General features: G+C 44.0%; 2 protein-coding genes across 5 annotated transcripts; one reads left to right on the top strand and one right to left on the bottom strand.

The window, feature by feature from the left end:
• Positions 1–758: 758 nt before the first annotated feature.
• On the top strand, positions 759–4,467 carry ddx49 (DEAD (Asp-Glu-Ala-Asp) box polypeptide 49). Its single transcript, XM_084675766.1, has 13 exons — positions 759–1,005; positions 1,148–1,271; positions 1,401–1,486; positions 1,593–1,714; positions 1,934–2,121; positions 2,290–2,430; positions 2,770–2,845; positions 3,043–3,119; positions 3,217–3,314; positions 3,402–3,476; positions 3,742–3,830; positions 3,928–3,999; positions 4,161–4,467. The coding sequence occupies exons 1-13, from the start codon at positions 891–893 to the stop codon at positions 4,332–4,334; spliced, it is 1,437 nt and encodes a 478-aa protein (XP_084531892.1). The 5' UTR covers positions 759–890; the 3' UTR covers positions 4,335–4,467.
• upf1 (UPF1 RNA helicase and ATPase) lies at positions 4,468–17,908 on the bottom strand. 4 transcript variants are annotated; one of them, XM_084675762.1, is made up of 24 exons: positions 17,536–17,908; positions 16,916–17,058; positions 16,573–16,662; positions 16,313–16,480; positions 15,624–15,804; positions 14,834–14,995; positions 14,453–14,540; positions 14,071–14,169; positions 13,369–13,492; positions 13,084–13,243; positions 12,765–12,883; positions 12,224–12,388; positions 11,818–11,932; positions 11,182–11,325; positions 10,792–11,005; positions 10,320–10,437; positions 10,055–10,211; positions 9,610–9,752; positions 8,839–9,013; positions 8,649–8,748; positions 8,291–8,455; positions 7,947–8,167; positions 7,435–7,557; positions 4,468–7,340 (listed from the first exon to the last, which is right to left on the bottom strand). In XM_084675762.1, the coding sequence occupies exons 1-23, from the start codon at positions 17,704–17,706 to the stop codon at positions 7,438–7,440; spliced, it is 3,342 nt and encodes a 1,113-aa protein (XP_084531888.1). In that variant the 5' UTR covers positions 17,707–17,908; the 3' UTR covers positions 4,468–7,340; positions 7,435–7,437. The 4 variants fall into 4 exon arrangements, with proteins under 4 accessions (XP_084531888.1, XP_084531890.1, XP_084531889.1 ...); XM_084675764.1 differs by having other exon boundaries at positions 8,649–8,730; XM_084675763.1 differs by having other exon boundaries at positions 13,369–13,477.
• Between the last annotated feature and the right edge of the window lie 522 nt (positions 17,909–18,430).

Here is an 18,430-nt window from a genome sequence, read left to right as displayed (position 1 = left end):
ATTCATCTCAGTCCTTGACTGCTGTGTTCAAATCTGTAGAGACTGTTGTTCTGTGTATGAATGTACATTAACCCATCCACGTGTGTTTCAAATGAAATATTGTGTTCTTAAATAGGCTGAAGCAATTTACAAGTTGTTATCTAATCAAACACATAGTTGTGAAACCTTACCATAATGATAGACTTAAATTAGGCCTATATTTGGCATGCGAGGCCACATGGGAGACACAGTTTCTTTAAAAAAAAAGATAGATCTCTACTCCAGCATCTCTGACCTGACCTCAATGAGGAATAGGAGGCCGTCAGCTGAGCTGATATAGTCCCATGTGACGCCTTCAGTGGAAAATCACAGAGATGGTAATGGCAACGATCTACACTAGAACATGGATAATTGTACAGTGTCATCAATACCCGTACATTACTATTCTTGCCCAATTTATTTGTTTGTATTCACGCCTATAATTCTTATTTTTCAGTTATTCCCCAGATGTATTCACTCCTGTAGGCGTATGACATCACTTAAAGCAAGACTCCAAGAATGGTATGTTTGCCAATAGACATATCCCACAGGGATTTAGTGGGAGCAACATCCAGAAATATTTTTTAATTAGCAAGTTTTGAAATTATAATTGTTTTCTTTTGTATGATAATTGTATTTTTTAGTATTATTAATACTCGTATTAATGAGTCCTCATTCACCTGCTTACAGCACCAACTAACGAGTGAGCTTTCAAGTTTTGGAAATGGGACGCTGGGCTGACGTCATCAGCATGCGCCTATTGAGAGTCGACACGAGGATGTGACTACCGCGGATCATTTTTATTTTCATTTCGATCTAAACTAGTGACTTCGTAGTATTTTAATTGGTCGATGACTTAAGAATTAGCAAAAATGTCTGAGTTTTCTGCTCTAGGGCTGTCAAATTGGTTGATACAACAATGTACACAATTGGGGATCAGTAAACCAACACCCGTCCAGGAGAACTGTGTGCCACCAATTTTGGAAGGTAAGACCAGCTAGCTAATCTTTTTACAAACTTTATTCAAACAAAATGCCGTATTTTGACCTAACAGCCTCTTGAAATAATGTTTAGCTGATTATTCAGTAGATAACGAACAACTTTGTGGATTCTCATGGTTTTCTTCTAGGGCGGGATGTGATGGGCTGTGCTAAAACTGGCAGTGGAAAGACAGCCGCGTTTGTTTTACCAGTGCTCCAGAAGTTATCTGAGGATCCCTTTGGGATATTCTGTCTCGTGCTCACGCCAACCAGGTCAGTGGATATCTGGCTTGTTAGATTACTTGTATATTCAGTCAAATAAGAATATCTATGTATTTAAATGAAGCTAGATAAGACTAGCTTTACGTATTGATGATTAAAAGAACAGGGTTTTTTTTGCAGAGAGTTGGCGTACCAGATTGCTGAGCAGTTCAGAGTCTTTGGCAAACCGCTGGGCTTGAGGGATTGCATTATTGTTGGTGGAATGGGTAAAGCCTTATAAGATTTTATGAAAAGAGGATGATACCTCACTAGCGACCTTAAACCTTGACTGTCAAACCGCTGTTTGAAACTTCCATGTTACTTTGCCAACAGACATGATCACTCAAGCCTTGGAGTTGTCAAATAAGCCTCACATTGTTGTAGCCACACCAGGACGGCTGGCAGACCATATACGAAGCTCCAACACCTTTAGCATCAAGAATATCAGGTTTCTGGTGAGTCTGAGACGGCTAAACAATCCATGTTGGTTTGACTGAGGTGTACAGACAGAAACACTTCTACGAACATTTGAGACATTACTGTCAGAAAAGTTGTCATGTTGTTTAAATACACCACTCAATTGTTTCAATATAAAAAAAATGGGGAACCTCAATTAACTACTGGTGTAGTTACCATGAACCCCAACTGGTCCTGACAGTGTTTCCTTGTGACAGATCATGGATGAAGCGGATCGCCTGCTGGAGCAGGGCTGCACAGACTTCACCAAGGACCTGGAGGTGATCCTGGGGGCTGTGCCAGCCAAACGCCAGACTCTCCTCTTCAGTGCCACCCTCACAGACACTCTTCAGGAGCTCAAAAGCATCGCCATGAACGAGCCCTTCTTCTGGGAAAGCAAATCTGAGTAATTATATTATTGAACTAATCTCTGCTAATGACTCGTAGAAAATAACTCCTATGATCATATTGAATTTATTCGAATAAGTAAAACTTTGATTCAAGGGATAGTCACAGAACCCACTCATATAGTGTTTGGGAATAAAGGGATAAATGTAGTTTGTTTTTCTTTTAGGACACGCACGGTTGAAGAGTTGGATCAGAGATACATCCTAACCCCGGAGAAAGTGAAAGACGCCTACCTGGTGCACCTGATCCAGAAGTTCCAAGACGAGCATGATGATTGGTCCATCATGATCTTCACCAGCACCTGCAAGTAAGAGCTTCTTGAGCCACATACTGTTTTAGTCTGTCCTAAAATGACAAACATGCTAAAGATTAAATGTTCACAAACAGCCTTTTGTTCAAATGACAGTGATCTAAATGATCTATTCTATTTATTTATTTAGTATTGTCGATTATTTATTGCTATCTGTATATTTAGGAAGTTTCACTTATTTAACCTCAGCATAGATGTAAATTATGTTCTGTGTACTTATATGTGATGTTATGCCAGGTGCTTGAGTTGTCTTGTCTTAAGGATTTCAGTGCCCAGTCTGACCTTGTGTTGTTCTGTGTACCTGACAAATAAGACTTGAACTTGATCTGTCCTTAGAAATTGTCAAATACTCACTATGATGCTCCGCGAGTTCAACTTCCCCACCATTTCCTTACATTCTATGATGAAGCAGGTACGTGAGAGTATATTAGAAAAATACCAGATACATTTGATAAGTAAATTGTTAACAGAAAAAACGTCGTATCATATGTTCGGTGAAAATGAATGTGCAAAATTATTATTGTAAACCTAATGCATATTTATATACAGTGTAGATGGATAATAGATCTTCTAAATGTATTTAATAAGTTGTGCTTATTCTTTGCAAAGAAACAACGTTTTACCAACCTAGCAAAGTTCAAGTCCAGTGTCTACAAAATCCTCATTGCAACAGATGTGGCAGCCAGGTAAGATTGCATGAAAATATGTCCAAAACCCGACCAGCCTTCTCTTTGTAATACATTGTCTTTTGGAAACTATTTTTTCCATTTCAAAAACGACTAGGGGTCTGGATATTCCAACAGTCCAGGTCGTCATCAACCATAACACTCCAGGTCTGCCAAAAATCTACATCCACAGAGTTGGAAGAACAGCCAGAGCAGGTAACAGAGCTCTGTAGTTACTGTATTTTTACGTGTCGACTACCCATTTGAGTAAATATGCATAACAACTTCCTGTTTCCTCTGCAGGAAGGAATGGTGTCTCAATCACTCTGGTGACTCAGTATGACATCCACCTGGTCCAGTCCATCGAGGAGCAGATTCGTAAGGCTGTTTCTATCCATCTATAAACTAGTATGTAGAATGTAACATGTAACCACAGCAACCATATCTGTCAACAGCCGTTAAGTCGTGAACCTTATAAGGCTTCGGTCTTAAGTTACGTCGATCATCTAAGCTTTCTAATTAAATGGAAAGGATAGTGTTTGTGATTGCCATCAACGGTATTAAAAAAGTATGTCACACTAAGCATGTTAAGCATCTGTAGGCAACTGTACACATTTCATGAGTTCTACTTTTGTTGGTTTAGAGACGAAGCTGAGTGAATATTCAGTTGAAGAGAAAGATGTGCTGAAGATCCTCACCCAAGTCAATGTGACAAGAAGAGAGTGTGAAATCGTAAGGCCCATCAGAAAATACATTCAGATCAACTTCAACATCATTGTGTGGCTTCATATGTAATTAAGTGCTGTTTCTCTTTTCCGTGTTTGTGTAGAGACTTGAGTCTACAGATTTTGATGAGAAGAAGGAGATCAACAAAAGGAAACAGATGATCCTGGAAGGGAAAGTACGTGTTCTGTTAAACATAGCAGCTTCCAATGATTTATCCAGTGTTTTGATATGGATTAAACAGATTTTAGGCTTTTCAGGAAAGTATGACGCCTTCACAATGATCTGTACAACCCAATTCTCTCTTTCAATGTGTCAACTTACATTCCTGTTGATCAGGATCCAGACTTGGAGGCAAAGAGAAAGGCGGAACTGGATAAGATCCGTAGTGAAAAAAGAAAGTTTAAGGAGCGGATTCAAGAAACGATTCAGAAGAAACAACAGGGAATGTTGAAAAAGAAACAGATGAAGAGTAAACATATCCAAAAGAAAAAAGCTGCAAAGTCAACATAACACCTAATTGTAAATGAATGTGTATATTTTTGTATATTTGATCATGAATTTTTCCACCTATGGTGCCATAGTATATTCTGGTATTTCTCTTTTAGGCTTGTGTAGTTTAAATAAATCACAATACATGGGAAAATTGGTGACAATCAAACTTTATTGATGCGTTCAGTTTTACAAGAATTTAATCCCAATGTGAATCGTCTTGATTAGTCTTTACTGCAAGTAAGATCAAATCATGTACCCTTATCAGAAACGTGTCCAATTAATCTAGGGTTTGCACTCTAACTCAGAGGGCTGTAAGGTGGATGCCAATGGTAGCCTCCCTAAAACTGTCAAAACATTTCTTTGCCTGGTTCTTGCCTGCATTTCAAACCTTTCATTTAGTTCTGTGGCAACTATAGCTCATTCTGGCAAAGAAAACATGGATCTCTTTTGGTCCAGAGGAAAACAGTTATACTATCTGTATGATTGTTTTCAAATGAGTGATGGGTACTATAGGCCTGAAATGGAAAATGAATTAATTGCACAAAAGAACGTGAACACGGAAATCACAATCTTGTAACATACTACTTCTAAACACACTGTTCAACCATATATAGCTAGTATGTGACAGCATGATTGTCAAACAATGTGTTTTGGATTCACAGAAATTAAAATCAAGCTAACGGCCTTTTTATGTGGAAGTTTAAACGGAAGGAAGCAGGTGGTAAAATGAGTACATTCTCATGGTGTTCCGCAAGCAACATTCTAAAAACTGATACACAAGACTGAACCCTCAAATCCGAAACATCCACAGTTGAAGGAGTATCTGGAACAAAAAGTAAACCATAACTGCTACCTCATCCCCTTCATCACTGACTAAGCTACTCAAAACAAAATACAACAGTAAAAACTACAAAAAGGGGACTACAATCTACCCAGCTCACAACATGGCACACAGAAGCTAATAGTTCCACTGGGCAAATGGAATGAGCTCAAGGTTGACGTTAAACATAATTCACAAAAAGGGAGGGTGGGGTGTGTTCAGAAAGCCATACCGATACGATGGAAAACATCTATGAGGGATCAACTATAGGGAAGGTGACATTGTTTTTAAAAACACAAAATAAAAAGTACAAAGCAAAGCACTTCAACCAGCCAGGATTCATACCAACTCAGAGAAGGAAGGTGGCTTCCCTCAGTGCGTCCCAACAGAGACCACAACACCACGGCTTGTTCATCTCTGGGGCCTATGGAGCTTGTTTTTGTATTCCTCGTGTGGTAATATTGGTTGTGAGGTTAACATATGCTGGCATAGGTTTTTCCTTACATTCATATGTGTGCTGCTTTTTACACCTGAAGATAAGCGAGTTCTTATAGGCACCGGTTCAGATACTCACTCTTATTGTGAGAATGACGTAAGAAATCCTTTTTCAATAAACTTATGGAATCAGCACCAGTCCAATGTTATTTGAAATGGCTCATATGGATGTGAGATACCTCTACAAGTACATTTTATGTAGCCTCCATACAAAAACACCGAACCGTGAGTGACAGTTGATGACTCCTGATTAAATAATCTCTTTTAGAGGTTAAGGGGCTCATGCAGTACTGGCTATATTAGTCTGACCACATCCTTGAGCCACCTTCCTTTTCAACCTGTTTGGTATTTGTATGCGCCTACCTCTTTCAATTAACCACAATCACAAAAGCATGTGTAGCCTTATACAGGTTCTATTATCTGCCTTTCACATCTTTTTCTTTACTGGGGCTTGATTCATACAGACAGACAGTTTTTCCACATGGGAGACCCTCACAGCCCCCAAATAAAGACCTTCTTCAAAGCAGTTGCTAAGCATACAAAGCATAAAAATAAAAACATCAAAAATGTCCCCGCCCAATATTACAACAGGCCTTGTTTTTATCATATATTCTATGCTGGTCATTGTTGATAGTTAGATATTTTTTTGTATTTTTTTTTTGCTTTTGTGCTTTGCAATAAGAAAGGTACTTCAAAAAACGAAAAAGAAAAAAAAATATATATCAGTCTCACGATTATGGATCTCTCTAATCCACAATTCATATCTTGAGAAACTTTCGTCTGAAATCCCCATGCCACTCCACCATAGACTTGTAGTCAACCACCTTTTTTTGTTTTAAAGACCTGTTGAAAAAGCCAATGGTTCCCAAGGCAATCAAAGGCATTTCAATTCAAAGTTCTTTAATATCAGACTTTAAGCGCAGAAACCGTGTCAACTCAGAAGCTGAACGATGACGAGAGGCCTCGACTGCTCCTACGGAGGCTGCGGAGGCCCACTGATGAGATCCCAGGTCCAGGAGAACACAGCCACCACTCTGCTTTCACTTCTATCGAATGCTAAATGAGTCTGGACTTCAAACAGGCTGGACAACCAATCAACTTTGAGGTGAGGATTACCTGCGTTGCCTACTTGTCGGCGATCCACACCCCCTCCCCGGTTTCATCCCCCTCTCCTCCTTTCAAGAGCGGGACACTCACCAAATTGCTTGAGAACTTAGCCCTTCCCCAGTTACCCCCGAGCAGACCATTCCCCTCAGAGGTGCGAGAGTGGAGACGGTAGTGATGGTGTGTGGAGGGGGGGGGGGTGGTGGGCCACTTTCGTTGGGAGATGTGCCTCGTTGCGTTTCCCTGCGCGAGACCCCACCAGGTCTTCTTCGTCTTCCCCCTGCGGCAGCTTGAGCTCCTGCCTTCGTCCGATTCCTGCCTTCGTCCGTTTCCTGCCCTCATCCACGTCCCCCGTGTTCCTGCGGTGGTCGCTTGCTCCCGCGCTCGTCCTCGCTCTTCCTGCCCGTCTGTTTTCGTTCTCTGACGCCTCTTCTCTCTCTCTCTCGCTCGTGATTGGTCGATTTCTCTCTCCTGTTGCTTTCACACGGTGGTGCTTCAGTTGTAGCAGAGGAAAACAGGTATCCATTTTTTGTTTTTATCATTACCCAGATTAAAATGCTGACGAACTAAGCTCTGCTGAAGCCTAGCTCCCCTCTTCCAACAACCTATGGGAAAAGAACAAACAAGATGTTTACGATACAGTTCGCCAACACAAAGTCTTCCGGCCAGAAAGATGAAAACAAAAACCAGTGCGCTTACACTCTAGTACTGTGACAGTCCAGTCACCCCACCATGTTGGTATGCACGCTCGCCCTGGTAAGTAGAGTCTTGGGACAAAGCCACGTCAATCTGGGATTTGAATTCATCGCCTAAGTAGCTGTCCTGTAAAATAAGAAATTAAAATAACATTAAGTCTATGATAAGACACAAGTGCTATAGTATCTCACTACTGACCCCTGCCGAAAAATATCATCCATACAATCATCATCATCTCTCCTTGGTGATGTTTCAGACACTGAGCACAAACAACCACATGTGCCAAGGCCTTACATTCAGTCATTTAGCAGATGCTCTTATCCAGAACGACTTACAGTAAGTACAGGGACATTCCCCCGAGGCAAGTAGGGTGAAGTGCCTTGCCAAAGGACACAACGTAATTTGGCACGGCCAGGAATCGAACCGGCAACCTTCTGGTTACTAGCCCTGATTCCCTAACCGCTAAGCCACCGGACTCCCTAGAAGTGAGGTGAAAGCGTGTGCAGTGTGGATACCTGGGACAGCTCAGGCTGGGAGAGGCCGGGCTGGCTCATCTGCGAGGGCTGGCTCATGGATATGTAGCCCTGTGTGAGGGGGCCCTGGGAGAAGGGCTGGGAAGCCCCGTCCTGGCTGGCCTGGCTGTTGGGCCCGTTGCCCTGCCCGGTGCCATGGTTACCCATGCCACGGTTCCTCTGGCGTCCGCCACGTCCGACCTTGCCCTTCAGAGCCCCGCGACCTGGAAAATACAGGAAAGACCAAATCAGACTGTCAGGAGAAACACTCGCCTTGTAGAAAGATATGCTGGGTTATGTTGGAATTGAAAAGCAACAACTTTTCCTGGAAAACTGTTTTCCCTCACCTGCTGCAGGGCCATTGGTCTGGCCCAAATATCCTGGTGGAGGCATGGGGGGCATCACCAAGTTGAAGGGGATAGGGAGGTTCATGGCTCCCATGTGCCCTGGCCCAGCTCCGATCATGCCTATCTGGTCATGGGTCTGAAAGTACATGTTGGATGGACCCCGCGCTGGGAAAGCAAAACCCACAGGATCGTATTACACACACGACACCTGACGTCTCAGTTGGTAAGTTAAAACCACCTCAGAGTGAAGATTGACTATTGTCGCACGCGTTTGTAACATTTTGTCCGAAAATATTTGACAGAAAGAGGGGGCAAAACGTTCCAAATTGTGACTGAACAGAGAGGCGACTGGGCTGACCTGCGCTGCTGCGGTCGTAGGCCGACCCTGGGATGAGGGCCTCGCGGGCGTCGTACATGGCAGTGCTCATGAAACGGCCTCCCTGGGGAGCAACACATATCTGCTAGCCACACATATGTCACACTCGTCATTATTACATTGCTGGTTGGGGGGGAGGAATATATCAAGGGGGTGGGGGGGTTATACGTACAGGGTTGATGGTGTTGACCAGCTTGCGGGGCTTGCTGAACTGCATGAGGCTCTCCCTCAGGTTGTTGAGGGGTCCTTCCACCAGCACCTTCTGCTCCTTGTAGTAGTTCAGCAGGTGGTTCCACAGGGGCTGCTTGGACAGGGCCTTGGGGTTCCCCACGATGATCACACCATACCTGGATACAACACACACACACAGTCAACAAAACTGTCGATGAGGCAACCTATCGGGGGATAAGGAGTGTTTTTTCTCAATTTTTTTTTTTTTTTTCTGGGAATTTTTCCTTGTCTTCCTTGAGGGTTTAGATTGGCTAAGGGGGAGTTCTATGGGTGTATGCGAAGCCCTCTGTGACATTAATTGTAAAAGGGATATGCAAATACATTGTATAGAAATACATTGATTTGTTTATGAAAATTGACTACAATCTAGCACAGTGGTTCTCAACCCTGGTCCTCAGGGACCCCCTATCCTGCATGTTTTAGATGTTTCCCTGCTACAACACACCTGATTCAAATGAATGGGTCGTTATCTAGTTATGCAGAAGCCTGTTAACGACCGTTCATTTGAATCAGGTGTGTTGGAACAGGGAAATATCTAAAACATGCAGGACAGGGGGTAGGACCAGTGTTGAGAACCACTGATCTAGCAAATCCTCTTGTTTCGTGCATGAAAGTACTTTCTTCTCATGGTTTATTCACTACAATCACAAGCCTCTTTAATGACAGAACTCATACAGATTGTGAATAACCAGGAAAAGTTCCATGTGGTTACCTTGCTCGAGTGAGAGCCACGTTCAGTCGGCGCGGATCGTTGAGGAAACCGATGCCCTGGTGTTCGTTGGCTCGGACGCAAGACAGGATGATGAAATCTTTCTCTCTGCCTTGAAAGGCATCAACGCTGGCAATCTCAACCTCCTGTGATAGAGAACACAACACAGACATTACAATTGTTGCACCGTGCCTGCTTGCTGAGATGACTTTGCACTGTGCATGGTAAATAAACAACTCTTCCTCTGACCAACAAAATACTACTTAAATCTATGCACTTTTAACCCATAATGTTCTACTCCACGTCATTTTGGATAAAAGCTTCACCTGAATGAATCAAAAGTCATTTAAATAGGTGGTTGACACATCGATACAGTTTATCATATCACCACTGACCTCAAAGGGTTCTTGATAGCTTTCACAACACACACACACAGTTAAAGCTGTACCTGGTAGAGTTTGGTGTGGAGAGAGCCGCTGAACTGCATGTACTGGACCAGGTAGGACCGCTGGCCCTCGTACGGAGTGATGATGCCTATCTGGTCGGGCTTGGCTCCCGCCTTCAGCAGCCTGGTGGTGATCTTCTCCACATTGGCTGCCTCAGTCCTGCACGGCGAGGGCAAAATTCCCCATGAGTTTAAATCAATACCATAATAATTCAATGTTGTGTTTTGTAGAAGAAAAAAAACAAAACAACAGAACAGTTCGACGTGCCTGTTCAGGTAGGAAGTTCCAGAGCTAGCAATTTCCTCCTGGCCTTGGGTCACATAGAAGTACATGGGCTTGTCTGGTTGCGGCCACTGGAAGTCAAAACCTTTCTTGATACGGTCCGCTGCAGAGGACAAACAGTGGAAGTTTAGGTATTGACTTCCTCTGTCTTGGACAAGAACTACTGCTTGTAAAAAAATAAAATAAAATCCAATACAGGTCTGGTACAAAGAAAACATGGTGACAAATGAAATGCCTTTTAAACTACACATATACTTCTCAGCTGAAACAAGTTTGTTGGTTTTGCTGAGCATCCTTTACATTATAATTTATAATACCACGTTTGTAGAGGACCTGGACATTTAATAGATGCTATGCTCAACATTTCAAAGCAAATTCCCTGAACGTGGATATGACTCCATCATAGGCTCGGCTAAATTGATTTTCTAAAAGGAGTGGGACCTTCCCCATTGCTCACCAGCAGTGACGCCGTTCTGCAGGGAGCCCTCGTAGAAGATGTTGGAGGGGAAGGCGCTGAGGGCCGGGTGCATGCGGTACTGCACCTGCAGACGGATGGGCCTGATACCCAGAACCACCAGACGCTCAAACAGGGACTGGGACAGGCCCGCTTTGGCCGCCTTCTTACACATGACCACCGGGCCCAGCTGGCAGTGGTCTCCCACAAGGATGAGCTAAGGACGGGAGGGGAGAGAGATTTCATTCAACTGTTTAGATAAAAAATTAAAACGACTTAAACAACGACGCAGAGAAGGTTCTCTGGCGTCCATCGCAGACGGTCTTTTCTGACGCCGAAAAAATTGTTTGTGGCGTGTGTCTAGAGCAGGCGCAGATCAGTGTTGTGGTGTACCTGTTTGGCCCCCAGCACCACAGGGACCATGCACTCGGGCTCCGTGGCCTGTGTGCTCTCGTCGATCAGGATGGAGCGGAACTGCATCTTGGCCAGGCGGGGGTCCCCGGCGCCCACACAGGTACAGCAGATCACGTCAGCATTCTGGGGAGACAGGATGGATGGTGGAGTGAGGGGGGTTAGAACATCGTGGTGAATAAAACTTTTTTTTTTATGGACACAGCACACATCCAGTGAAAACATTTTGTATTTCCTATCCACCCATGTGTACAGCAGCTTGGACAGGTGGCATACACCTTCATTGATTTTTGTTCTTCTTCTAAGACATATACATTTTGCATTTTTCTTTCTCTATTTGACAGTTTGTAAGTGAAGTGTGACAGGAAAAGGCAGGGAGAGAGAGGGGAAGACATGCCGCAGAGGGGCCAAGGACGGATTCAAACCCGGCCCCGTACGGTTAGTCCTCAGCCTACACTGTACCCCCACTTCCAGTCTTTTAAACCACTTTTAAACCGCTTATAACCTTTACTAAATAAAATAAAACAACCACAGCCACACAGGACGACACAGATGGTTAGAAAGATCGCTGCCAACTGGCAACGTGGGGGGAAGAAACAATGACTAATCCGTCCTCACCATGAGCAGCTCCCGCTCTGCGGTGCGCTTCAGGGCCCGGTAGCGCTTCTCGTCTGCGGATGACAGCTCTCCGGTCTCATCCTTCAGCTGCTGGAGCTTCTGCAGCTCTGGCATACTGCGACGGGCAGCAGGCACAAAGCACAGCGGGTTTAGTACACATAATCACATTTAAGTAAAGTTCAATCAGGTTGTGCAAATGACGATGGCAAAAAATGGGATAAATGTTGGGACAATTGTACCCTCCTTTTTTTCTTTCTAGTCTACGGTTGATATGCAGAGACAGAGATATGGAAATGTGGGTGAGTCAAGACACTTGACTCAATTACCTCAATAAAAGCTTCCCGATGAAGACTCAAATGGAAAGATAAAGTTAACTAACTGCCGTAATAAGGCCTGCGTTTCGCACCTGTCCATGTTGCTGATCTGGTTGTGGAGGGCCAGGAAGGAGACGGGCGAGTCGATGGCCTCCCTGCTCTTGGCGCAGAGCCGCACCACCTTCAGGCCCGTCTGGTGGATCTTCTCAGTCAGCTGGTCCACGGCGATGTTGCTGGGAGCGCACACCAGCACCGGCCTGCACCACAGCACACCATCCCAATCAAATGTCATTCATTTCTACAGCGCTTTTCTGTCTTTTTTCACAAGCAATGCCGCAGAGGGTTAAACCAACCTAAACCCTCAAGGAAGACACAGACAAACTCCCAGGAAAACCCATTAAAATGGAAGAAAACAAACAAACAATTCAGAGGGTTATGACTTCCTTACATAGTATTGAAAACAACAAATCTGTCTCCCCAACTTCTTTATTAAGAAAAGTATATTTAATCGGCCGCATCCTCGGCTATAAAAAGTTAATAAGGCAGGCATACATTACGAGAAGAACAACAAACCAATAAATCATGATAGCCTGTCAAGAAGGTGCCTATTGGACTACTGGTCTTAGGTCTTACCCATTGCCCTGCCTGGCGAGGTGGTACACTATGGTGGCAGAGGTGACAGTCTTCCCTGTGCCCGGGGGCCCCTGGATGAGGCTCAAGGGCCTCTGCAGCACAGTCTTCACTGCATACACCTGTAACAAAACACATGTCAACCTAAGCTCAAGCCACAGCACTTAGGAAAACAACCAGATAGCAGTCAAACCTCACATCAAGCCCATCTTTAGCCACTAAAAATAACACATGTCTTGCTATTTTTTTGTGATGTGTCACCTTCGTCATGTATTCAAAATGGAGGTGTTGAACGCCAACGTAGTGTTCAGGGGGCACTGACCTGGGAGTGGTTGAGGTCAGGCAGACCTTGGGCAGTGAAGCGCTTGGGCAGCTGACACTTGATGATGACGTCCTCCACCTCGTGGCCCAGCAGCTTGTGGTAGATGTAGCCTGAGACGGAAGTCTCGTCTACGGCGAACGTCTTCAGGGCGCTCTGCATCCTGGAAGAACGCAGAAGACAATTCCACCATTTTGGGAGACTTTTTCAAAAGCAAACAATAGATTTAAGCCAATATCTACTCGTTATGTTGTCTCTGGGGATTGAGTTTGGAGCGCATTTGCGTACCTGTCAAAGGAAGTGGACTTCCAGACAAAATCCACCTGGAAATTATGGGGTATCTCCACCGGGGCTCCGACACTGCTGCGCAACTCAATAGCAATCTCATCTCCATAGTCTTTCACAAAGGGTGCTAAGGAAATCAGTACAGCAAAATAGCCTTTCCTCTTTGTGGAATTAGAGTAGAAACAGCACAGTGTGGCTAATAGTAGTGAAGGCAGAAAAAGGAGCAGAGTATCTGGAAGGTGTCCCTTTATCAGTGTTTTATAACCTGTAATGAAAACTGGTGGACTGAACATTTTGGCTACGTCCAAGTTAAGGGGCCTGGAACCTTCTCATCTTCCTGGTTAAACATGGAATTCTGGCCATTTTAAATAGCTCACTTTAGGATTCTCACTTTAGGATTTAAGAGGTGGCCTTCATCCCCACCCGGCATGTTTGTCACCATCAAAATGTGCATGTTTCTGTGGCGTGTATCTCAACTGGACAACATAAAGGACCCCCTGAGGCTGTTCTTAAACAGTGGTATAAACTACAACCCATAGTTGGCACCGGGTGTGTGTGGGCGAGATGGTCCCTTCTCCCTAAACCGTGCCCACACTGAGAGGGTGGCACAAGAAAAAGGAAAAGAGAAGTGGAAACATGCAAGCACAAATCATAGTGAAGAGCCGAGCTCTTCAAAATGAGTCCTTGCAGAAAGAAAAAGGATACTGTCAGGGACTTTGATCACGTGGCCGATGCCTTTCCACAGTGGGGCCAAGTCTCCTTTGTAGCGCAGACAAATCTCATCTCCCTGCATCAGGCGCATATCTGGAGGGACAAACCCCACGACGAGCAGAGACAAGTTAGGAAACCCTCCGCTCCAACGCCAAATTATAGAGAGCGATAACAGAAAAAGGAATAAGGGGTTTGGAATGAGGTGACGATATACAATACCGGTATGTGACAACAGCACCACAAACAAACACAAACACACCACCAGGGGATGCAGGTATGGGACGCGTGCGATGTTGGGGTTCTATGTCAAGACCAGTGGTACCAGTGGTTTTAAGTCAGAACCACTGGTACACAGATAGTAAGCTGAAAGAATTACCACCTGAGTCCGTCTTGGGCAGTGTGAAATAAGCAATCCGCTTTTTATTCAGTCCCAGGTCCCACCTGACTGTTATATTGTCTTGGGTCTGTGGATCAGAACAAAGGGAAAGAAAATAGGACAAATTAGTCAGACTGCAGTAAGCTAATAACACGAGGCAAAACAAACCCTGCTGTGTTCAAACAGATTCCATTTCCTTGAACATGCACTGTCCCTTGAACGATGTGCTTAATTTGGATGAATTGCATAGTATTCCACTTTTTAAAATAAAATCTGCTTGCTATTAAGAAAAAAAGCCAACAAAAGGCTTTTTCAAAACTGAAACAGACTCAAAAGTAAACAACTTCCAAACCGAAAAGAGTGCATCTGAAGGCGACATACCTGGGACTCTTTAAGCTTTTTGTCGTAGTCGGCCTCCAGTTTGACGAGGGGCCCGAAGATGTTCTGGTACTGGTAGGCGTCCTCGTAGCGCAGCAACACGTGCTGGGGCTCCTCGTCCACTCCAGGCTTCTCCAGGTCCTCCAGGGTGGCTGTGGGGTTGTCCTGAAGGAGACGCAGGGTTTAGATGACAGAGCGGTTAAGGAATCAGGCTATGAAACAGAAGGTTGCCGGTTCAATTCCCGGTCATGCATTTTGACGTTGTGTCCTTGGGCCAGGCACTTCACCCTACTTGCCTCGGGGGGAATGTCCCTGTACTTACTGTAAGTTCCTCTGGATAAGAGTGTCTGCTAAATGACAATGTAAATGTTTACGGGAATCCTCCTAAATCACTATGTTGTTATTTCATAATTTTCTCAACAACAACCCCCCAAAAAACATGCCACAATTTTATCCTTCGGAGTTCTACATTTAAATCATAGTTTTTCCAATTTTGCCTTTGGAGTATTGGGAGTGCTGCCCACCACTTAAAAACTATGATTGATCTTACTCCTTAACTGTTAATTATTTCATACATTATTCTTAATTCATACATTATTCTTCCAGAGATGTATTAATGTATCATGAGTATAGCGTGTTCTTATGATCTATATATTTTGAAGACGTTTTTATCCAAAGCAATGTAAAGTGTGGGGATTCGAACCTATGACCTCTCGATCTGAACACAAATGCTCTACCGCTGACTTTCAAATCACACAGCGTGCCTCATCTATTTTGGGGTTCTGAAGCCTACCTTCCAGAGCTCTTCTAGCTTATTGATCTGCTGGGCGGTGATCTGGCGAGCCCTCAGCTGCTCCTGCTCAGAGGGGATCTTTACCAGCCAAGACAGAAAGCACCGGTCCTGGATGAGTGGCTGCCACTGGGAGCTGTCCCAGTTGATGTCCTTCAGACTGCTCTGGCTGGCACATGGCTGCCTGTTGTGGGGGACAAGGATGATCAGAGAAAAAAGGGAATTAGTAAGAGGGGTGTCCCATGGAAGATAACCACTTGATAGGACTATTTAATTATGTAGTAAACACTAAAAACAAAAACAGAGGCAATTCTTCCCTTCATCTACCCACATATGCATTATTATTATTATTATTATTATCAGGGTTTCCCGCAGCACTTTTCAATTAAGGCGGCCGCCTGAGCAACACACGCCTGCCGCCTTAACTACGTCGTAAAAAAATTAAATGAAATTCAAACTGTTTTTTATAAAAATACTTTTTTGAACAATATCCACCGTGTTACTCTGTCCTGTTTTCTCCCTTTCATTCCGAACCGTGACCAACGCCAGTCTCCCTTCTCTGCAGAACGCATTAGTCTATCGCACAAACAAACCCCGGTCTGACGCCAAACCCCACCCGACCACCTTAACTAACACATTTTCTGCGGGAAACCCTGATTATCATGAATAATTGTGTCACAGCCCACATTTACCTGCACAGGAGCACGACCACAGAGTCCGCCTTGGCTGGGATGAAGCCCAGGAGGAAGACATTGCGACAGCCACAGTTGTAGCACTCCAGCACCGTCTCGCCCAGCGGCCCGTCTTTGTGCAGCGTCACCTCTTTGCACTTCGCCCTCACCAGGTGGTTCACGATGTGGCTGAATCAAAAAAACGACCAATCAAACCACCTTTCGCGCGTGACAGGGTGAACGCACGGCCGCATGATCACAAGTGGATTTGGGTACGGTACCTGCCAGATGTATTGCCACGTCCATTGCAGAACCATTTCTTGCTCGTGTTGCAGTACACCACACATGCTGGATCATGAATACCACAGTAACTATAATACAATGCAAAATATTAACATTAGTTACATATTATGATCAGTGACAAAACAACCATGACAACCCCTTAGCATTTTCCACATTTACCAAAGAAGAGCAAAATACAAACATCCTTTACGTTTACATGTATTGTTAAAACCTATGTAACATCCATGTAACTATTCCAGTTTGTCAAGCACCTCAGCTGGAAAACATATGCCCATAATAATAGTTGGCCTAGCCAAGGGATTAAGAATGGTTTTGCCTTACCTGCAGGCGTGCAGTGGGAGGTCTTTGGTGTAGTAGGTATCTTCTTCGTCCTCTTCAAAGTTCAGCTCAGCAAGGAGTTGGCTTGCCTTGGCAACAGAGTCATCCACACCTCCATTGTGAAGACCATCATCAGGACCATTCACCTGTGTCGATATAATTACAGGGAAATTGTTTTAGACAGAGCAACAAAGATAAACCATGACTGCACTGTCAAGAGATCAGACACAGGATGGGAACAACACTGCAGAAACTCTTAACTCTTACTAACTCGGATTACATTTCTTTAAAAAATAAATGAACACTTTACAATGGATCGTAGCTAGCTAGCCAATGTCGGTTTAAATTGAAAGCTCAACATTTAAAATAAGTCAACCTAAAATTACCCAACTTGCTAATTAAAGTTAGCCATCTCTGTTGTTAGCAACATTGACCGCGGTACAGCTAGCTAACGCTAGCAGACTTACGCTAGCACTTATCATGCTAGCTTGTCGCTACGTGTTGATTTTCTTAAGGCGGGTGGCAAGCAAGCTAGCATGGCTAGCTAACGTGTAGCTAACGTTAGCTGGCCTCCATACCCGTTTCCCTGTGGCAGGCAAGCTAGCCAGCAACATTATAATTACCTGATTGTCCAACTGGCTTTGGGTTTGTCCTTGAGTTTGCGTCTGACTTGGTAGGGTGAAATCGGTAAATTCGTATTCCGAGCCCTGGGTATCTGCTCCAAGCAGCTCCGCTTCCTCGGTGTCCAGGAAGGTGAGGGTTTGAGAGCTCGGCCCGTACGCCTCCACACTCATTTCGACACAAGTTGCACTGTCTAAACGAATTCCGGAACAATAATAACGATTAACAAGAATCTCAATTATATGTTTATCAATTCGGATATTTGCATTCGCAGTTCTAAGCTGGATTTAAACCCAAACAAGTTCTGAACCACACGAGAAATTAAAGCGAAAATACAGCTCGAGAGCCTCAATTCCAAAAGCAAACTGTGACGAACTTCCTAGCGCCGCACAACATGAGGACGAAGAACACACCAAGTGTAATATGACGCATACACAGATTTGTGTGCCTGGTCCCTCCAGTCGTTGTGTAGTTGTTTTTCGTCATGCAAATACTGTATCAACCTCATCTGCAATTAAATTGCATTCTGTTTACATAAACAACATATACAGTCACTTCAAAAAATACTAGCAGAACGTGAAGGTAAGACAAAAAAACTAGTAAACCAAGACACTGCCTGAAGATTGATCAGGTTAGCAAGATTTCATGATTTCATATCATGTAAAACAATTATAAACTCATATAAAAAAGGCCATGTTAATATGAAAACATGGTATGGACAATCAATAATGCTCAAAGGACCATTTAGGTGGTGGTACACATTTTGGCCTGATGTTGCCTCACTTTTATTGAAAAACTGACTTTTGGTAACTGTGTGGATTTAGCAATAACAACATATTTCAACAAGGTCAAGGCACAGGTCAGATGTCAAGTGTAAATGAAAACATACACTGAAGA

This window comes from Hypomesus nipponensis, chromosome 16 (genome assembly GCF_054491055.1).
Source record: "Hypomesus nipponensis isolate SF chromosome 16, ASM5449105v1, whole genome shotgun sequence".
Taxonomy (NCBI): Eukaryota; Metazoa; Chordata; class Actinopteri; order Osmeriformes; family Osmeridae; genus Hypomesus; species Hypomesus nipponensis.
Note: the sequence above shows the minus strand (reverse complement) of the source record. Positions and strands in the feature narration are given on the sequence as shown.

Coding starts and splice junctions, on each gene's coding strand:
- ddx49 (XM_084675766.1), top strand. CDS start 891: ATGTCTGAGTTTTCTGCTCTAGGGCTGTCAAATTGGTTGATACAACAA. Junction 2,431..2,769: donor ATCTTCACCAGCACCTGCAA/GTAAGAGCTTCT, acceptor ATCTGTCCTTAG/AAATTGTCAAATACTCACTA. Junction 4,000..4,160: donor AGATGATCCTGGAAGGGAAA/GTACGTGTTCTG, acceptor CCTGTTGATCAG/GATCCAGACTTGGAGGCAAA.
- upf1 (XM_084675762.1), bottom strand. CDS start 17,706: ATGAGTGTGGAGGCGTACGGGCCGAGCTCTCAAACCCTCACCTTCCTG. Junction 8,456..8,648: donor CTACGACCGCAGCAGCGCAG/GTCAGCCCAGTC, acceptor TTGCTTTCCCAG/CGCGGGGTCCATCCAACATG. Junction 8,168..8,290: donor GACCAATGGCCCTGCAGCAG/GTGAGGGAAAAC, acceptor TGTATTTTCCAG/GTCGCGGGGCTCTGAAGGGC.